The following is a 20,643-nucleotide window of genomic DNA, read 5'->3' on the forward strand; positions in this document are numbered from 1 at the left end:
TAGAGGAGAGCCAGTGGATGTGGTCTTTCTGGATTTTCAGAAGGCATTTGACAAGGTACTTCACAAGAGGTTATTGCAGAAGGTCAGGGGACATGGAGTTGGGGGTAGGGTGTTAGCGTGGATAGAGGATTGGTTGTCAAATAGGAGGCAGAGAGTGGGGGTCAATGGGTGCTATTCGGATTGGCGGATGGTGACTAGTGGAGTGCCCCAGGGGTCGGTGCTGGGGCCTCAGCTATTTACCATTTATATAGGTGATCTGGAGGAGGGAACCGAGTGTATGGTGTCGAAATTTGCTGATGACACCAAGATTGGTGGAACGGCAAATTGTGCGGAGGGTGTGGAGAGTCTGCAGAAGGATCTAGATAGGCTGGGCGAATGGGCCAGGAACTGGCAAATAGAATTTAATGTTGGCAAGTGCGAGGTGGTCCACTTTGGTAGGAAGAATGGTAGGAAGGACTATTACTTACGGGGCGAAAAACTGCAGCAGGTGACGGTGCAGAGGGACCTCGGGGTCCTTGTGCATGAGTCACAAAAACCCAGCCTGCAGGTGCAGCAGGTGGTCAGGAAGGCGAATGGGATGCTGGCCTTCATAGCGAGGGGGATTGAATATAAAAGTAGGGAGGTCTTGCTGCGGCTGTATAGGGCATTGGTGAGGCCGCAGCTGGAGTATTGTGTGCAGTTTTGGGCGCCGTACTTACGCAAGGATATTTTGGCCTTGGAGGGAGTGCAGAGGAGGTTTACTAGGCTGATGCCGGAGTTGAGGGGGTTGAGCTATGAGGAGAGGCTGAATAAACTAGGCTTGTACTCGTTAGAGTTTAGAAGAATGAGGGGAGATCTCATTGAGACGTATAAGATGATGAATGGGATGGATAGGATAGAGGTGGAGAGACTCTTCCCGCTCAGAAAGGACAGTAGGACTAGGTGGCACAGCCTCAAGATAAAGGGGGGGCGGTTTAGAACGGAGTTGAGGAGGAACTTCTTCACCCAAAGGGTGGTGAATCTCTGGAATTCTCTGCCCGTTGAAGTGGTGGAGGCTACCTCGCTAAATATTTTTAAGACGCGGGTTGATGGGTTTTTGATAAGAGAGGGGATTAAGGGTTATGGGGAGAGGGCGGGAATGTGGAACTGAGCCACGACAGATCAGCCATGATCTTATTGAATGGCGGGGCAGGCTCGAAGGGCTAGATGGCCTATTCCTGCTCCTATTTCTTATGTTCTTATGTTCTAATTGGATGGGCACAGATATCTTGGTGTCGGGCTGGACGAGATTAGAGAGATGCAAAAGAGTGAGAGCATGGGGAGAATTGAAAACAAGGAAGAGATTTTTAACATTGGTTCTTGGCCAAATAACACTTCGTTTTAGATCAGCAAGCAGAGGGTGATGGCTGAATGTGAGTGATGTAAATTAGAATATGAAGAGCAGTGTTTTAGATAGCCTCTAGTTTATAGAGGAAAGTATCTGGGTGGCCAGCTAATAAGAATAGTCAAGATTAAAGATAATGAAGGCACGAAGGAGAGTTGTAACAGTAGATGAGTTGAGGTGGTAGTGAAATTGGGTGATGTTATGGAGGTGGGAATAGATGGTTTTGACGGTGGTGTGGGTATGTGGTTGGAAACCTATCTTGGTGTCAGATATGACACCATGGTTGCACAGAATCCAGTTCAGCCTCAAGTGGTTGTCAGAGAGAGTGACAATTAGGATTGCCAATCCTCCACGATTGCCCTGCAGTCTGCAAGAATTGAAGATCAATTGCTAGGACAATGCTGTGTGCAATCCTGGAGAAAAGAAAAGCAGGATATTAAAAAATATTGATTTCTTTCTTTCAATATTTCTCTTTACAAAATATAAAATTATTGAAAATGGAAAAAAGGCTGTTTGGCTGACAGTTGAGCATCACCCAATTGGGTAATCAATTCAGTGCTGACAGTAAATTTGACGTGGTTGTATTTGGTATTGATAAGCTTGACTTGAAATAATAGCACTGTGTAAATGCTTGTCCTTAGCACTTGAAGTATAGAGGTAGTGACAAATATGGGAAACTTGGAGCTTTAATATTAAAAACAAAATCTTGGGAATTAGGAGTATACATCCTAATTCCCAATATATACTTTGGTGCACTGAAAATGCTAGATACAGATTTGCTTCACTGTTGTCATTAGAATGTTAGTGTGTAGTAAATAAACTAAAATGTGTCTTTTTTCCTATGTTTAACAGCTGTCCAGTGGGGAGAAGATGGTCGTCCTTTCAGTTACCTTTTTTACACAGGAAAGCAGTCCTATTATTCACTTATGCACGTAAGTGCACAAAAATTCAGATACAAAGACAATGACTGTCTTTAAATGGCTGTATTTACATCTTTTAAATTGAAATTTACTCCTCAAAATGGTTAGCACTGCTGCCTCACAGTGTCAGGGACCCAGTTCAATACCCGTCTTGGATCACTGTCTGTGCGGACTCTGCATGTTCTCCACGTGTTTGCTTGGGTTTCCTTCAGTCACTCTGGTTTCCTCCACAGTCCAAAAAATGTGCTGGTTAGGTGCATTGGCCTTGCTAAATTCTCTTTCATTGCACCTGAACAGGTGCTGGAATGTGGCAACTAGATTTTCACAGTGAATCCATTGCAGTGTTAATGTAAGCCTACTTGTAATGCTAATAAGTAAGAGAGCAAGCATACGTACAAACAGCCAGCCATCTCGGATTTTGCATCATACTGGTTTTATTTCCACTGTCGAAATTAATCCAGACATAATTATTCAAATGCTCTCCTGCCATAAACGACGACTCATGCAAAATTCTGCTTGCCAGTATTCTCTTTTGCATCAAGCTCTATTCATTATGATGTGAAATTTGTGCCAGCCAAGTAAAACGTTAGAGTAAAATCTGACAAATGCAGCATGGTCCGCAAAACTTGTGCATTTGTGTGGTCTTAAGCTCGTATTATTTACATATATTATAATGCTGTTGCCTTGTGTGATATCTTACTACACTTTGTACTTCTGTCACATTTTTGCTCACCTTACTCTTCTATTCGTATCTGCTTTTTTCTTTTGTAGTATTAGAATAAATGAATATTAAAGGTCTAGGAATAAGGTGATCATTAATTGGCTGGATTTTTTTAACTGCAGTTTTCATTTGTTTCATAGCTTAAATCTTTATTTCAAAAAAAATTAAAAAGGGACATAACTTTTTAATAAAATATGCGTATATCACATTTCAAATAGTTTTAAACATTGAAAGTTTGAAATGTTGCCTATTGCTGAAAAGTGAATTCTATTGAAGAAGGAAGTGTCATTGTGTACTGCAGGATTGAACAGTTTGATAAATTCAGTCTTTGAATATTGAAAATAAATTGTGGTTTTTTAGTTGCTACTCCCAATGTTGGCACAGACACAGTTTCTGAAATTATTTATGTCCAAATTTATATTGAGGGACTTCTGAGTTACACAGTTATCCAATTAACTAAGCTGTCAAATGGTTACCAATCAACAAGCTGACATATCTGGCGCATCATCTTTGAGTCACTGAGTTCAGTTGAATTGCACAAGTTGAATGTAAAATACCTGTGCCATTTCAAACCTTGTGAAAATAGTACTGATCTAAAAGGTGTGTTATTTGTTCAAACTTTCTGCTGATGCAAATTTAGATTTTGGTTAAAATAAATGAGGTAAAGTGGTACTTGATGGAAATTTTAACTTGTATTCTCTAAAGTAGGGGCAGGTGTGGGAAAACAGATTTTGCAAACTGCTTATGATTGCACTAATGCAGTATTTTTGTCGTTGAATATGTTTGTTTCTTGGTACGTTTCCTGCTTATGTGCTGGACAGTATTCGATCCAAGTTGGCTGCTGTTCTTCTCACCATTGCTTTTCCTGTACAGATTGACAAGGATTAGTGTTTGAGCTGATATGTTTTCTGTTGGGGTATTTACTTTGTAAAAGGTTGCACTTTTTTTTCAAACAGCAATGACTGGCAAAGAATAAGTGGTCATTGCCATATCACATTTCCTCCTTTCACAACCCCCTCCATTTGTCTCTCTCTCTCTCCCAGTAAAATTGTAATCTTTTACACTTAATTGTAGTTTATATATGCGGAGGAAATAGAGACAAATAATTATGATATGTATACTTGTGCGTGAACACAAACACTCATGATATTTATAAAGCAAAACATGTTAAAGTAACTTGTAATTTTTTTATAAATCTTGAAGTGATGAAATACAGATTTATGTGATGCTTTATTGCTTATTTGATTTCTTAATACAAATGAATTCCGACCCAGAATTATAGTTTATCCTGGTTCAATTCTTTAAAGTATGTACTTTACTGTTGCAAGCCTGCAATAGATTACAACTAGGAAATCTACACCTTGTAATTTCTTTTTAAAAGAACACTGGTAATATTATGGGTCCTGTGTCACAAATTCAATATACCTTCTGCTCCTCAGTCAAAAAAAATCAATTTGTCCTACATCACATGATATTACTTGTATCTTTAAACAGAAATGCAATGAAAATCAATGTCAATTTTTTAAAGTATGAAAATATCATGAGTGAATTTAAAGACATTAAATAAAGTCTGTTTGCGTTTGGAATTTCTAGTGCTATAAACTTAGAGCAAACCATCACTTCAGAATTCAGTGAGAAATTTCTGGTAAATGTAAATACTAGTAAGAATTACTTAGCTTTTTAATATGAAGGAACGATATAGTGACAACTAATACACTTTCACGAATTATGATCTGACAACTACCAACCTAGGAGCATAAGAACAGGAGAAGGCTATTTAACAAATCAAGCTGTTCTGTCATTTAATGCGATTATGAATGATCTGTGACTGAACTCCAAAAACCCACCTTTACTTTGACAGGATGTGGGCATTGCTGGCTAGGCCGGCATTTGTTGTCCATTCCTAAATGCCCTCAAAGTCAGTGGTGAACTGTCTACTTGAAATGCTGCAGTATTGTTAAGAAGGGTATTCCATGATTTTGATCTATATCCCTTGATAGCAACCAGTTACAAAAACCTATTGATCTCAAATTTAAAATGAACAATTAACCTAGCATCAGTTGCTGTTTGCGGAAAGATTTGGACTTTGCATTTAAAAGCGTTTCCAATCCACTCCTAGAAGACCTGGTGCTAATGTTTACAAAATGCCCTTCGTCCGAGACTCAGCAAGCAACTAAAAATTCTCTCCATCACCTCTGGAAGATTTCAAATCTATTTTCTTTATATATCCATGGTGTGTGGGCATTTATTAAATGTGGTATATATTGTCTAATTACCCATGAGGCAGGGGTGAGCTGCCTCCTTGGACCACTTTGATGTAGGTAGACCCACAGTATTGTTAGGGAGGGAGTTCCTAGGTTTTGACAGTGAAAGAATGGTGATATGTTTTAACTCTAGATTTTTTTAATTGAATTCAAGTATCACCATCTGCCTTGGTGAGATTTGAACCTGGAGCATTCCCTGGGTCTCTGGAATACTAGTCCTACCACGTTCTCACTGCACCACTTCTTCCCTAGTTTATGTAATCTCTCATAATTTAACCCTTGAAATCCAGGTATCATTTGGGTAAATCTGTTATGTACTCTCTCCAGTGCTGGTATACTCTTTCTGAGGTGTGATCAGAATTCCTCACGGAACTTCAAGTATGGTTTAATCAGGACTTTGTATAGCTAAAGCATGAATTATATTGCCTTGTGTTCCTGCTCTCTAGAAATTAAGGCCAGCACATTACATTAGCCTTTTTGATTTATTTTTCTGTACCTGTTAATGAAATTTTAATGATATATGTACATGGCCTGCTGCCAAATCTCTCTGGACCTCCACTACTTGTAGCTTTTCGTCATTTAAAAGTGCTTTGTTTTATTCTATTTGGGTCCAGAGTGGATGACCTCATATTTGTCTGCATTAAAATCCATTTGCCACAATTCTATCCATTCACTTAATCTATTAATATTTCTTTCTAATTTTAAACTTCCATCTACACTACTTGAAAAGCTGCCCATCTTTGTGCTTCAGCCAACTTGGGATGTGAGTTTCTACTTCATCAACTAAACCCAATCAAATGATGATTGATTGAGGTCCCAATCCTCAAATTTTGCAGTACACTGTGCGACCAATAAGAGCACCTATCTGTTATTCCTACTCAATCAATTGTTTATCCAGGTCAGTAATTTACTGTGATGAATTCCAACTTCAGGTAACATTCCTTTGTGAGGTGAAGGCAAAATACTGCAGATGCCAGAATCTGAAACAAAAACGCAAGTGTTAAAAAATCTCAGGTCTGACAGAATATGTGGAGGGAGAATAGAGCCAATGTTTTGAATCTGGATCATCGTTTGTCAGCTCTGACAATATCCAGGCTTGGGCTGGCAAGTAGCCTGTAATATTTTGTGCCACATAAGTGCTCGGCAATGACTATCTCCAACAAGAGAAATTCTAACCATCGCCCCTGCACATTCAATTGTATTACCATCACTGAATCCGGCCACAATCAAGATTACCATTGATGAGACACTGAACTGGAGTAGTCATATAAATATTGTGGCTACAAGAGCCGATCATAGGCTTGGAGTAGCTCACCTCCTGACTTCCCAAAACCTGTCCACAATCTAAAAAAGACAAGTCAGAAGTGTGATGGAATACTCTCCATTTGCCTGGATGAATGCAGCTCCAATAACAGTCATGAAGCTTGACAGAATCCAAGAAAAGGCAGCTTACTTGAATGGCACCCATCCATAAACATGCACTTGCACTGCCGATGCACAGTGGCAGCAGCATGTACCATCTACAAGATGCACTGCAGCAACTCACCAAGGCTCCTTCAACAGTACCTTCCAAATCCATGATTGCTACTTTCTAGAAGAGCAAGGACAGCAGATACATGGGAACACCACCTGGAAGTTTCCCTCGAGTCACTCACCATACTGACTTGGAAATGTATTCACTGCCATTTGGTCAAAATCCTGGAATTCTCTCCCTAACAGCACTTTGTGTGTACATAAACCACAGGGACAGCAGCAGTTCAAGAAGGCAGCTCACTACTGACCTGACCAGCAACACCTAAAATAAATGAATTTATTTTAAAAATCTGGAAGTTAATAGGCTTTCCCCTCTTGGTTATAGTCAGCGCTACGAAAAAAAAGTCAATTGTAAGATGAACGTACCCATTACAAATCCTTGCTGACTCGTTGATCAACTGAAAATCTTTAAGGTATTTAGTCACTCTATCCTTAAATATAGACCCTAGTATTTTCCCAGCAAGTGGTGTTAAGGTAACTGGTTTTCTCCTCACATCACTCTGCCAGTTAAGAAAAATGTGTAAAATAATGTAAAGGATTAATTCCTGGATCAAGAGAACTTTGGATAATTATAGTTGGGGCATCTGTAATGTTTTCACTGACTTTGTTTACTTAAAGCGTCAACAATATTATATAGTTGGAAAAGACGTACTTTTAGCTCGCATGTGTGATCTCTTCTATATTCTGTCTTTTTCTCTCTCTTCTGCATTGCTTTTCTTTTACTCTCTTTGCTCTACTCTGTCTCTCATTTTCTTTTTTTTCTCTTGCTCCCTCACACACTTTCTCTTGCATGTTTTTCTTCACTCAATTTCTAATATTTATAAACTATGAATGAGTAAATAAGTATCTGTTTATTCAAAATTGTGCTCCGGGCCTAACGCTAATCCAGAGTATAGGTGATCATAAAATACTTGAAACGTGCTTCTATATTCCACCTTGATCATCACCTGAAAGCCACTTAACAAATGTTGGTATCAGAACATGGAAGTCCTTTCTGTAAATTATTCCATTATTACTTGATGTTAGTTTTGTTGTGTTTTTGAAATATTGCATCCATAATTTCTTATCACATTCATAATAGAAGCTGGTAAGGGCTAGCATTACATTCTACAAAATTGTATTAGAAAATATATTGCGTGTGTAGCCCTTGAATTTGTTTCAGCACGTATTTGCACTTACTCTTAAGCTTGTACAAGTTTAGAACCATGGCACTGTTTTAATCCCATTGGTTGCAATTGCCTTGCATGTTTTATCAATTCAAATATTAGATTTGCCTAATACTTTCAGATTACAATGCAAATAATTTTTAATGTATTTGAACTCAAAGATAAACTAAATTTTATAGGAACAATGTAGTAGTGTAAAAACTGGCTAAAAAATGTGATTTGACCTCCGAGGTAGCCATTTTCCAAAGGTTAATGAAAGATAACTAGAATTATTTTTTCAAAAATCTCCATCAATTGCATTCTCCAATATGAAGTTGTTGATGAACTTGTGCATAAAATTCAATTCTAATCCATTTTTGTAGAAAGTTTTAAAATGCTTGCTGAAATGTTAACACGTTACATCTGCTAGGTGACTTGGTATGCTGTGTTCTTTAACACAAAGCCAGGGGATACACTTGCTTCTTTTGAGACTAATATCCCGTCTCAAGTATTTTAGAATGCAGGCATCCTAATGGGATATAAAAGTAATCATTCAATTTAGGAAAAGGCAAAGGAATTCTAAAGCATGACAAGTAGTTGACAGTCTAAAAAAACTTGGAAAATGAAACTATGCTATGTGGGTGCTGGTGTTCGGATTGTTGTATTGGTTTAGCTTTATTATACAGACTCTTGCCAAACCTTTTCTCATTTCCAGATGTTAGCTAAGGGCTGCATAATTTTCAGTGTAACGCTCACTTAGGATTTTTAAAAACTGTTCTTGGCCAATGTGAATTGCACAGGCGCAAGATATAGAATAACACCAGTATGTTTGTTTTGCAAAGCATTTTTGCACAAAAGTGGCAAAAACACACAAAAAATTGCTAACCGACTCAATACTGTACTATTGTTTTCTTTGCAAATGTTTAATAAATATTACGTAGGCAACATAAAAGCAATCTATATTTGTGAAATCCAGCACAAGACCCATTCTGCGTGGTGATATTTACGTTTCTTACAAACTGGGCTATTCAGCTGCTAAATCAGGAGAGTTTTATGCTGAGTTTGACACACTAGAGACTATTTTTGTTTGTTACCTTAGCCATCAATGATTATGACCCACTCTCAGATTTAATTTCAAATGTTTTTCTGCAGGTTAAGAGCTACGATTTAGGTCCTTCCTGAGCATGTTAATGAGATTAGTTTAAGTTCGTTGATGGTTATGATCTGCAGTGTTACATTGGATGATGACTGTCAAATCCCATTTAACACATTAATATTCAAAATCTTACAGAATACTGTCTGTAAAATGTATTAAAACACAGGTTTTGAACCTTTAGGCACAGTAGGAATTCACTTTGGGTCTTCTGTTGTTTCTGAGGAGAGCTACAAGACAAAATCTCGGCTTGTCAGGCGCATTAATTTCTTGAAACCCTTTCACTCTTCATTGACCTTGGGCAAATGAGCTTATTGCCCTAGCTGAAATGAAATGAATGATAAATGCAGAAAGTGCCTTTGCTGAGTAATGGGACTGCAGCAAAGGCTTCTCCACAGAGTTTTATTCCTCTACAGCCTGAGGCAGCTCAAGGCCCCCTGCTGTTCATTTAAATAGGTATGTCAAATCTGCCTTGAAATGCTGCCTGTTTGATCTGTGGTAATATTTGTGAAGGTTCCATATGGACTTGAACCCCTGCAGTGGCAAGAAATAATGTACAACGCTTCATAGTGCAGACACAAATTTTCAAGAGGATGCAACACCACATTTTAGTTGTCGGAGAAGGTGATGTAGCTGAAATGTGGCACTGTCAGCTTCTCACATGGTTGAGCAGAACACAGTGCAAATCTCAAATTATGCTTAACCTTCCATTCAGTGATCATTTAAACTTTCAAATTGTAGGCTAGATTAACTATTTTATCTGCATTCCATGTATTTTGAATTTTTGTTTTAAATAATTTTTATGTTGAAGTACTCTGTGCAAAATATACTGTCCAAAATTAAGTCTACTTAAGAGAATATAATAGGTTAGTTTTAGACTTCAATTCTTCTGCGTTCCCTCCCTTCTCCATAAAAATTGAGTTGATGGGAGTAGAACAGCAAAACCATTGCTAATTAATCACTAATTATACCACTGGAAAATGTAGTTAAACATTGTAACAGATTACATAATGCCATGTTATTTTCAACAAACTGATTCAAGAAGATCATAATTTTGCATTCTGAAAGAAGTGGTAACTTGAGCACTTTTATGCCATATCTTGTTTCCAATGCTTGATTTTGATTTATTACTTGGGAAGGAGACGATTGAATGACACTGGTGTGAATGAATTTCTTCAATTTATGGTAATACTGTTTCCTTCACAGACAATTAAAACTTGGATATTTTGTCTTTTACTTTAGGGGTAATCTTTGCTTATTTTTAACTTTTCTCCTTACCAAAAATCATTAGCCTCTCAAATATTTTGACTGATAATTTATGGTTTTTTTAATGAAGTACTTTTAACTTATTACATCCCTAATATGTTTAAACATTAACAATCTTGTTCTGTAGATTCTTAAAAATTCCAAATTTTTTCCCATGAAGTTTTTGAAGGGGATTGGAATTTGGTGCCTAAATCAGGTGAATGCAATTTAACACCATTTAAATCCAAAATAAGTTCAAGTAAATTTGACTGCTGCCTAAAATGCATGCACCCCCCAAAATATTGCATGAAGTTGACGACGTAATAAAATACAAAAGCTGTCTTCTTAGAAAGTCTTCCATTTGCAGTTGAACTGCACCCAACTTAATTTACTTATGCTTGCTACAGATATAACTTATCAGCTTAGCTTGTCAGTCAGCAAGAGGCTGAGCTCAAACTTTGAACATTCATAAACTTTGTCTGAAATACAGTTTGATGAAAGTGATTAGAAACATTTTTCTTCTGGACAAGAGAAAGAAGAAATGAGCCAATGTACTACATCACTCCCTAAATGACATTTCAGGTGACTTCTCTGTTTAAGGAAACAATGATTCAGTAAAATGCCATACAGAAGCTTTCCGCCTTTTAGCTTCAGAGGGCCCCCACTCCTCAAGCAGCGTTATAAAAATCCCGTTCATAACACAACACATAACACAAGCACTTTTTCTGCATAAAAACTAGTCACACATTTAAACATATATTAATTTCATTCACAACCTGACTGCTATCTCAAGTCTTTTTCCACCTTGGGTTGAGATTCTCCCTCTTCACACGCTGACTTACCAGAGAATTTCATATAATTACCCTTCCAATTTGCACCTTCTTTGTACCTTAAGCAAGCATTTTTTTAAAATGCAAATACTGCACAAGTATGGTACTCCATGTGATTCTAATTCTCAATGCTACAGCAGGCATTAATTCAGTTTGTGGGTGGTTGGTGGAGAGTGAAGTCACCGGCCAACTTCTCAGTGCTGTTCTTAAGCTTATTCTGGTGCTACTTAAAGACTAGTGGCAACAGTACACTTAGCTGCATTGAGGTTTTGGAATCCAGGTGACCTTTAGCTAAGCTTACCAGCGCATGGGCAGCCTGATCCTGTATGCAGTTGTCCACATGAACAGGAAGCTGAGATGCTGGCTAAAAAATAAAACTGTCATCAAGCAAGAGGATGGCTTCATGAAGGTGAATTTTGACTGCATTTTGTTGAGTCTTGTGCAGCTTGTACACTATGACTCAGGTTCCATCTCCTATATCTTCTGGTCACATAGTCCCGTATCACATCAGTGATAGCAATCATTAGGTCTGCCACGGCAGGAAACAACTGACAGATAATGTTGCTAGAGGCATCCTTGAAGTTAACTTTCATAGCATATTTCCCTCATTATAGACCAGTGTCCATGACAATGTGTGCAGAGCATGTGGCGCACACATTATTTTTATTCATCTTTTCATTTTATTTCTATAAATTCTCTGTTCAATTTGACCAGGATATTTCCATAATCTCATATACTGACTGCCCATGGATAGTTACTGCCATTCTATCACGGGTAGCAGAATCAAAGCTGTACATCCCTGACAAATCCTCTCTCTTCTGTTAAGATATGTGGTCACCTCAAGCCATTCTATCTGATTACCCATCTGAAAACTATTGAAACATGGTTGAGGTGGGTAGCTGAAGAAAAATATCAGTTAAACTTAGGATTTGAAATTACTTCTTCAGATGAAACAATAGTGTTTTACAAGCAAATCCACCAAGTTGAATTCATTTCACTTTGCATTAAGATTATTTCCAGAAGACAAGGATGAAAACTGATTTATCTCTTGATAAATAACCTAGCTGGGGTTCAACCATCAAATAATTGTCATGATGAACAAAATTTAGTGTTGTGTTGTTCTCCAAAAATAGAATCCTTTTAATATTTTTTTCTTTAACTATTTGAACTGGAAACCTGCAGCAAAGCCATTGTCATAATGCAAATGGTCATTGCACAATGTATTGCATATTTTGTTTTATTTGCTGGGGGAAGATTTCACTTCTGACAACCTGCATCTTACCTTTCCCTTAGATGAGAGCTCCCTTTAATCTACCAAACAAAATAGGCTTAGGAAATTAGCAATTCTTCATTCCTCTACACACTCTTAACTATTTCCTCCAACTCTGATCTCTTGCATATTCCTCAAATTGGCAACTGTTCTTTCAGCCGTCATTAGTTCCTCTCTAAACCGCTCTGTTTCTATGGCCCTTCTCTAAGATGTTCCTTAAAACCCAAGCCATTCATTACCTGTGCTACTGTCATCTTGTTTGGCTCCATATTGTTTTATGTTTAATTATGTTGTGACATGACCAGGGATATTTTTCTACTTTGTAGACATTATATGAAGGCACATTATATGAATGTGGTAGCTTCAACATTTGTAGAACTGCAATTGTTTCTACGGTGCTAATTGATGAGGACTTTTGCAATTTTCTGTACCTTGCTGTCTCCGGATTTACCGGGGGACTATCTTTGTTAAGGTCAGCTGCATAGTCTTTTTGGGGATTGTATATATGGAGCAATACATGGGAACCTTTTCTGGTCCTGGTCTGAATCCATGTGTCATTTGGAAAATTTATGTTAATCTGTATTGTTTCTAGACTTGTAATTCATCAGGTAACCGAAGCTATTCCATGGTGAATCTAAAAAATCTGTAAAAGATGAAATTTGTTTTTTTTTTAAAACTAAGATTGGAGATGGCTTTCTATCAAAAGTAATTACATGTTTTTGCTTTTCACTCGATTATATGATTTTGTCTTAGAACTTTTTACATTACCTAATTTAAACTATTTTCTTTTAAATGCTGCAGATAAAATAATAGGTAAATTAGAGGATGTGTTTATGTTGGTAACTGGTTCAGATGCTGTAAACAGCTTTGGTATTCATGCTGCTCATGTAATTAAGTGAATGCATCAAAAATTTAAATCTTAAATTCCAGAATTTCCCATGGAAATGTTAAAGCTGTTTCACTTTGTTCTAAATGACTATGAATTGTGTACCTGTTCCATTCCAAATCACCTATGATCTGAGCAAAAGCATATCACACTACTTTTATAGTTCTTCAGGGTAATCATTGGATCACTGCCATACAGTTATTCCCTCATAGACCCTTCACTCCTGATCAGATTCTCCTTTTTAACAGATTTCTGGCAGCAGTTTTAATATACTCAGCCAATTCTAGGAACATGTACATAGTTTATATCTGTGCTGTTCACCATGCACTAGTGCCGATTATGATTCACTGGAAGTGCCTCCATGTGTAACATTTTGTCCCTGCAGACAAGTGCCATTGTGGGTATGTAAATTTCCCCATGGTCTAAATGTAGTCCGTGGTAGAATTTCTTGCCAGATTTGTTTGGAGGGGAAAGTGGGATTGATCAAACTTTGGAACCATTGCAATATCTCAGGCCTAAACCTATTTCTAGACAGTCATGTATATCTTGAATCCTTTGTAGTCACTCTGGTATCGGAGAAAGGAAGAAAATATTTGCTGTTGTGGTAGTATTAAAGAGCCTCATCTTTACAAAGCAGTTAATCTAAGCTAAATTGATTTCTAAAAATACTTTTTCAGCCCATTTGTTGGGTATGCAGGATACAGTGGAATATGGCATTTATTCCACAAAGCATCCCACTGTGCATTTCCTGTCACACTGAAAATAAAATGATTTAATGAAGTAAATATAATTAATGCATTAGCTGGAATGTAGTTTTTAGAGTCCTTACTCTGTTTGACTTTAAGAAACAGTTTTTTTGTTTTAAAATAATTCATTAAATAGTTTTTGATAACTTTATTGGAAAGTTTGGGAAATAGTAGTGGGGAAATATAATTACAGCCTTAGTGGTAAATTATTGAATATTAGCACCTAAACATAATACCACTTATTGCAGTTGCAAACTTTTCTTTTAAAAGGCCTCCAGCTCTCTTCCGTGATGGAGCATAATTCCGAGGTTGATACTTGTATTTCAGTAATTTGAGCGTTTGCAGGCTGGTTCACAGAATTTCGCAGTTGAATCTGATTTTGGCCTCAGTTTATGTACATTTTTCTGCATCAGATTCATTACTATGAAACTGGATAAAATTTTTGACCAATTTGATGTTATAAAGTTTTTTTCAGTTTATTTATTAGTGTCACAAGTAGGCTTACATTAACACTGCAATGAAATTACCGTGAAATCTTCTAGTTGTCACACTCCAATGCTTATTCGGGCACACGGAGTGAGAATTAAGCATGGCCAATGCACTTAGCACATCTTTCAGACTGTGAGAGGAAACCAGAGCACCCAGAGGAAGCCCACGCAGACATGGGAAGAATGTGCAAAATCCACACAGGGATCCAAGTGGGGAATCCGAACCTACGACCCAGTGGTGTGAGGCACTAACCACTGTACCACCGTGTTGCTCCCTTGGGGCATTTTCCTTGGTTGATAATCAGGAGGTACGTTGATAGCCGAGTGTAACTTGCTCCTCAATTCCTCACTCACCTGGCTCTCTATGATGTACTGCCTGATCTGAATAAATTTATGGAACATATAGCATAAGTTCACATTGCGCTACGTTAAAAATATCAGAATTTAGTTTGATACTTGTTGCTGTGGAAAAAAATTATTAGGCCTTTTGATACTTCACAAAATTCTACCTTCAGGTGCCTTCCCCTTTAGAGTTTTTGATGTTGAATGTTGCATTATTCCTACAGCCTATAGTTTTGAGCACATTTACCTGTGTACTAAGTAGTTAATGTGAATAATTGTGTCACATCCCTTGTGTTTATATGAGAATCTTAGACTTGATGGATCTCTAGAACACTTGTATATAATTGTTTGTGCACATGCATACACTGAATTCAATATCTAGAATAAATAGTATTTGTGCCTATCAGTGCATACATTCTGCATTACTGTTTTGACAAGATGATCTCTTAAATTTCTTGAAATACTAAAATAGAAGAAATAATAGCCCTTTGTGTTTCTATTCCTGGCTTCTCTTGTATAATGTATATTGTCCTACGGTGTTAAAACTTTGCTTTATAATTGATTGTTATAACGCATGAAACAGCATTTTACCATTTCTATATTTTAAAAAATCTCAAAGGTCTGCATTTAAATTTTTATAGGATACCTATGAACAATTTCTAAACATCCAGATATATGAAGATCAGCTGAGATCCAAAGGATTATTTTCCCTGGATACCAAGCCAATGTAAGTTGCTGGTTGCAAGAGTGAGTGTGTGATAGAAGAGGGAAAAAAATGTTAGTCTCCAGCTTAGAGTTGAGGGAGTGCTACACTGTTGAGAGTGCTGTTTTTTGGATAAAATGAGATCAAGTAAAGGTGTACAGTTCTGGCCAATATACCTCAACTAATGCTTGATTATCTGGTCACTATCACATTAGTGTTTATTGCACCTTGTTGTCCACAAATTGCTGCTGTTTTTCTTTCATTCCAATACTGACTTCTCTGCAAAGGTATTTCATTGGCTTTAAATGTCCTATGGTTGTGAAAGGTGATATATAAATGCTAGTCTTTCTTTTCCTTCTAACAACATTATAAAATGAACCAAAGTACTTACCCAGAACCACCTCTTGACAGGTTGTCAACAACTGTACTGGAGTAAGTCATTGAAGGCATCTTAAAAATAACTATACTAATATATCAAGCATATTTGCATTTCCCAACTGAAGGGCATGGACAGTGTTTTGAATAAATCGATTAAAAAATAAGAATTGAAAAAGCATCTTTTATTTTAAAGTGGCTGTTTCAGTTGCTAGTTCCATTCTTTGTCTCTTTAAATGGGGAAGTAATTATTTACAGTCATGTGAATCACAATAACTAATGTTGATACACAATAATTACTTAAGTCATTTGAATAAATTTGCCATGAAAAATGTAACTACAATTTTCAGTCTATCAGAATCATTTAAACCTAATTATCTGATATTTTTGCCTGCCTCTGACCATTGTTTATAATAATGACTTTTGAATGTGCAAGTTAAAATGTTAGCTATTTTTAGTTTGAAGAAAGTGGAGCTTTCTTTGTGTGCAGTGTATAGTATTGAACTCCTTTTAAGGAAGGATGTAAATGCATTGGAAGCCGTTCAGAGAAGATTTACTGGACCATTATCTGGAATGGGCAGGTTGTCTTATGAGGGAAAAGTTGGACAGGTTAGACTCATATCCATTAGAGTTTAAAAGAGTAAGAGGTGACTTAATTGAAACATATGAGTTTGTGGGGGCTTGACAGGGTGAAAGTGGAGAGAATGTTTCCTCTTGTGGGAGAATCTAGGACTAGGGGTCACTGTTTGAAAATAAGGGTCACCTATTTAAGACCAATGAGGAGATTTTTTTTCTTGAAGGGTAGTCATGTTTTTGGAACCCTGTTCCTCAAGAGTGGTGGCAGAGACTTTGAATACTTGTAAGGCAGAGCTAGATTCCTAATATAAAAAGGGGTGAAAGATTTTTGGGGATGGGCAAGTATGTGGAGCTAAGTTTACAATCAGATCAGCCATGAACTTATTGAATGGTGGAGCAAGCTTGAGGGACCAAGTAGTGTACTCCTGCTTCTAATTTGTATGTAAACATTTTTTGAATTGAAAGCGGTAAAGCTGTCAGATAGTTTATAGTGTGGTAAGATATCATCTTGAAGGACAAGGTATAACTATTCAGGGCTGCAGTAGAGCAGTAACATAATTTGAGATAGGATTTGCGAGCTAGATAAAATTATCTTTTACGTATCTAACTTCCTTTGCCTAAGGCGTATAGGCACTAATGAGGACATTTTACAAGTTTTTCATATCAAACAGTGTACATTGGTGGAATTAGATGGCTCAGCATAGTTCTTAAAGTTATTTTGCAGTGATTTTAAATCGAGTTACTCACAGATGGAGAACTGGACAGTCAATGAAAATGCTTTGTTGATTTTTGTTGATAAAACCCTTTTCAGTTGTATCAGTAAAACTGCATCAGGTTACCACTCTAGAGTGCATCAATGAGTGCTTTTATTATAAAGAAAGGAAGCAGCTGCATTTTGTTAAGCTGCCTGATTGCTGTCCTTCATTGAAGATTTAACATTTGTGATTGTGTAAGTGAATGTTGTTAGAAACTTCATGCCCATTGACAGACAGGGAGAAAGCAGTTGGTCCATCAAGCTTTCCTCACACCTTAATAGCCAGGCCATCATAACACTCCCTGCCATCTCCTGACCACTGCACAGTCACATGACCTAGTACAGGCAAAACAGAAGAGCAAATGCACAGCCAGTAAAGGAAAAATATTCTGTCTTTTGCTACCTTGCTGCTCTGCAGCATCTAAAGTTAAAGTAGTTAATTTATTAGTCACAAGTAGACTTACATTAACACTGCAGTGAAGTTACTGTGAAAATCCCATAGTTCCCGCCCTCCTGTGCCTGATCAGGTACACTGAGGAAGAATTTAGCACAGCCAGTGCACCTAATCAGCATGTCTTTCAGACTGTTGGAGGAAACCAGAGTGCCCGAGAACATGCAAACTCCACACACAGAATGACCCAAGCTGGGAATCGAACCCGGGTATCTGATGCTGTGAGGCAGCAGTGCTGATCACTGAGCCACTGTCCTGCCCCATCTTGTGCTTGTTTTATCTCTCATTATTCATTGACTGAAAAGAAAAGTCAGCTGTCCAGATTCCATGTCAAGCCCCCAGGGCCAGTGACATCCTGACATAAGTTTTTTTTAAAAAAATACTTCTTATTTGCAGTCAACAAGAAATTGAGTTTAAAGCTAGCTCAGTAAAATCTTAACTACTTTCTGCCTTAGACTCCTTGCTTTAGTACACAATATTTAAAATAGTTCTTTCACCCCCATCGCCCCACACCAAATCCTTTCTGTGGAAAAATGGCCAAAAGAGAACATGTATCTTGCTAAATTACAGCAGGTTTTTCTACCCTGGACTGCAACTCAGCAGACTAATTTAGTTGAGGACCATCATGACCCCCACCAGAAAGAAGGCACTTGCATTGCATCAGTTTAGTCAAGTTTCAACAATCCTGACATAGAAGCAAAAGGGCAATATTCAAACCATTGCCACACCGTCCTTGAACTGTTGGACATATCGTGCAGTTGAATGCAGCTTTTCATTCTCTTTGCAAAACACAGTTTTATGGATAATTACCATACTCCTGGTAATTATTTAGCTGAATTGGTCTACAGTTTCCTTTTCCTCACAATGCATTTCTTGGTTCCATCCTTTTCCCTAGGTGGTATAACACCAACTGAGATGAACAGGAGTTCATAGATTTGTTTTCACACACTAGTTTGGGTACTTTCAACAAATGTGATAATATAGCTTGTAATTTATTAGTCAGCCTAGACTAGTTCAGATCTGAGAACTTGATATACAATATATTAAGTTAAAAATCAATTGTTCATTCTACCAGCTTTTTTATCCATTGCATAGTAATCATTAAGTTGTTAATAGAACTTTTTTTTGTTAATTCAGCATGACTGAATTATAGAATCATGAAATGTTAGTCAAAAGGAGACCACTCAACCCACCATGCCTTTGATGGTTCTTTGCTAGAGCTCTCTAATTAGTTGCACTTTTCTACTGTTCCCCTTATCCTTGTAATTAGGTTCCCTTCAAGTATTTATCCAACTTCCGTTTGGAAATTATTAAATCTTATTTTGCCACAAATCCCTCTTTAACTTCTCTGCTCAAAGGAGAAAAACCTTGGCATCTCCAGTCCCTCCATATAACCAAAGTCTTCATCCTTGGTATCATTCGAGCAATTTCACATGATGAAACTTAGACCTTGATGTCCTTCTGAAATGTAATGCCCAGAATTGAACACAGTACTCCACCTGAGGTTTAACTCGCATTTTATCATAGATTAACATAACTTCCTTGCCTTTGTACTCCGTGTTTCTATGAATAAAGTGAGGATTCCATATACTTTTTAAACAGCTTTTTCAGTTTGCCCTGTTATCTTCAAAGATTTATCTGGATACACCCCTTGGTCTAACTGTTCCTGCACTCCCTTTCAAATTACCTAGATAAACATAGAATTACATTAATTCTTGCTGGTGTTTATTTTCGACTTGGGCCTTTTCACAATCTTTGTCATCTAACTATTATCAACACAGCATACAACGCTTTCTCCCCCATACTTCCTACCTTCCTCTTAAATATAATTACACCGTTGACCTCAACTACTCCAAATTCAAAAGAACTGGCAAGTTCTCACCACCCTCTGGCTAAAGACATACGTTCTAAATTTGCTATTTAGTTTTTTTGGTGGCTGTCTTATATTGCCTGTGTCTAGTTTGTTCTTATTCACAAGAGAAAACACTCTCTGTTGACTCCATCAAAACCTTTCAGAATTTTAAAGTGCTTTATTATGTCATTCTTCATTTTTCAAAACAAAGAGATCCAGACTGATCATCCATTCCTGAAAGTTATAACCTTGCAGTTCTGATATTGTCTTTGTAAATTCTTTTACCCCCTGACCAGCGTGTTTATAATATAGCAACTGGAACAGTACACAAGACTCTAAGCATAGTTTAAAATGATTCAACAAAAGTTTAGCTTCTACTCTTTTGAACTGATCGCTCTAGAAATAAACCTAAGTGCTGGCTAAATTGTGCTATTTAGCTAATATTATGGGACAATTAAAAGGTAAACTTCCCTTTCAGTGGGAATGTCCACATTAATAGGTTGTCATTGGAGCAGCAGATATGCACCATCACAAAGGCCAATATCTGTTTTCTATTCATAATTGCCCTTTGGCTTTGGTAAGTTGTTACAGTGCGTCTTGTATGTGGTACATAAATACTGCTACAACATGGCATTAGTAATGGAAGGAGTGAATGATTGAGTTGGTAGTATGAATGGCAATCAAACGGGGAGCTGTTTTGTCCTGCATGGTGTCGAGCTTCTTGGGTGACGTTTGAGTTGCACTCATCCTGGCAACTGGAGGCTACTCTATCATGTTTCTGACTCCTGCCTGGACAGTTTTTTTGATTGAGGGGGGTGGTCAGGAAGTGAATTATTGGCCTGAAGATTCCCGGTCTCTCAGATCTTGTTGAATGGTCCAAGTAGTTTACTCCTGCTCCTATGTTCCTATGGGGTATGGGGATAGTGCAGGAATGTGGTATTGAGATAAATGATCGTGACCTAATTGAATGGCAGAGCAGGCTCAATGGGCTGAATGGCCTACTCCAGCATCCATGTTATTAGTGGA

General features: G+C 37.5%; 1 protein-coding gene across 1 annotated transcript in view; it reads left to right on the forward strand.

Annotated features, from left to right (window-relative positions):
- mrps9 (mitochondrial ribosomal protein S9) overlaps positions 1–20,643 on the forward strand; it is a 98,136-nt gene that overhangs the window by 55,846 nt on the left and 21,647 nt on the right. The window contains exons 5-6 of the mRNA XM_080197164.1: positions 2,216–2,295; positions 15,548–15,633. Of these exons, the coding sequence (XP_080053290.1) occupies positions 2,216–2,295; positions 15,548–15,633 (166 nt within the window). The remainder of the gene's footprint in view (positions 1–2,215; positions 2,296–15,547; positions 15,634–20,643) is intronic.

This window comes from Carcharhinus amblyrhynchos, chromosome 10 (assembly GCF_965287045.1).
Source record: "Carcharhinus amblyrhynchos chromosome 10, sCarAmb.v2.hapA, whole genome shotgun sequence".
NCBI lineage: Eukaryota > Metazoa > Chordata > Chondrichthyes > Carcharhiniformes > Carcharhinidae > Carcharhinus > Carcharhinus amblyrhynchos.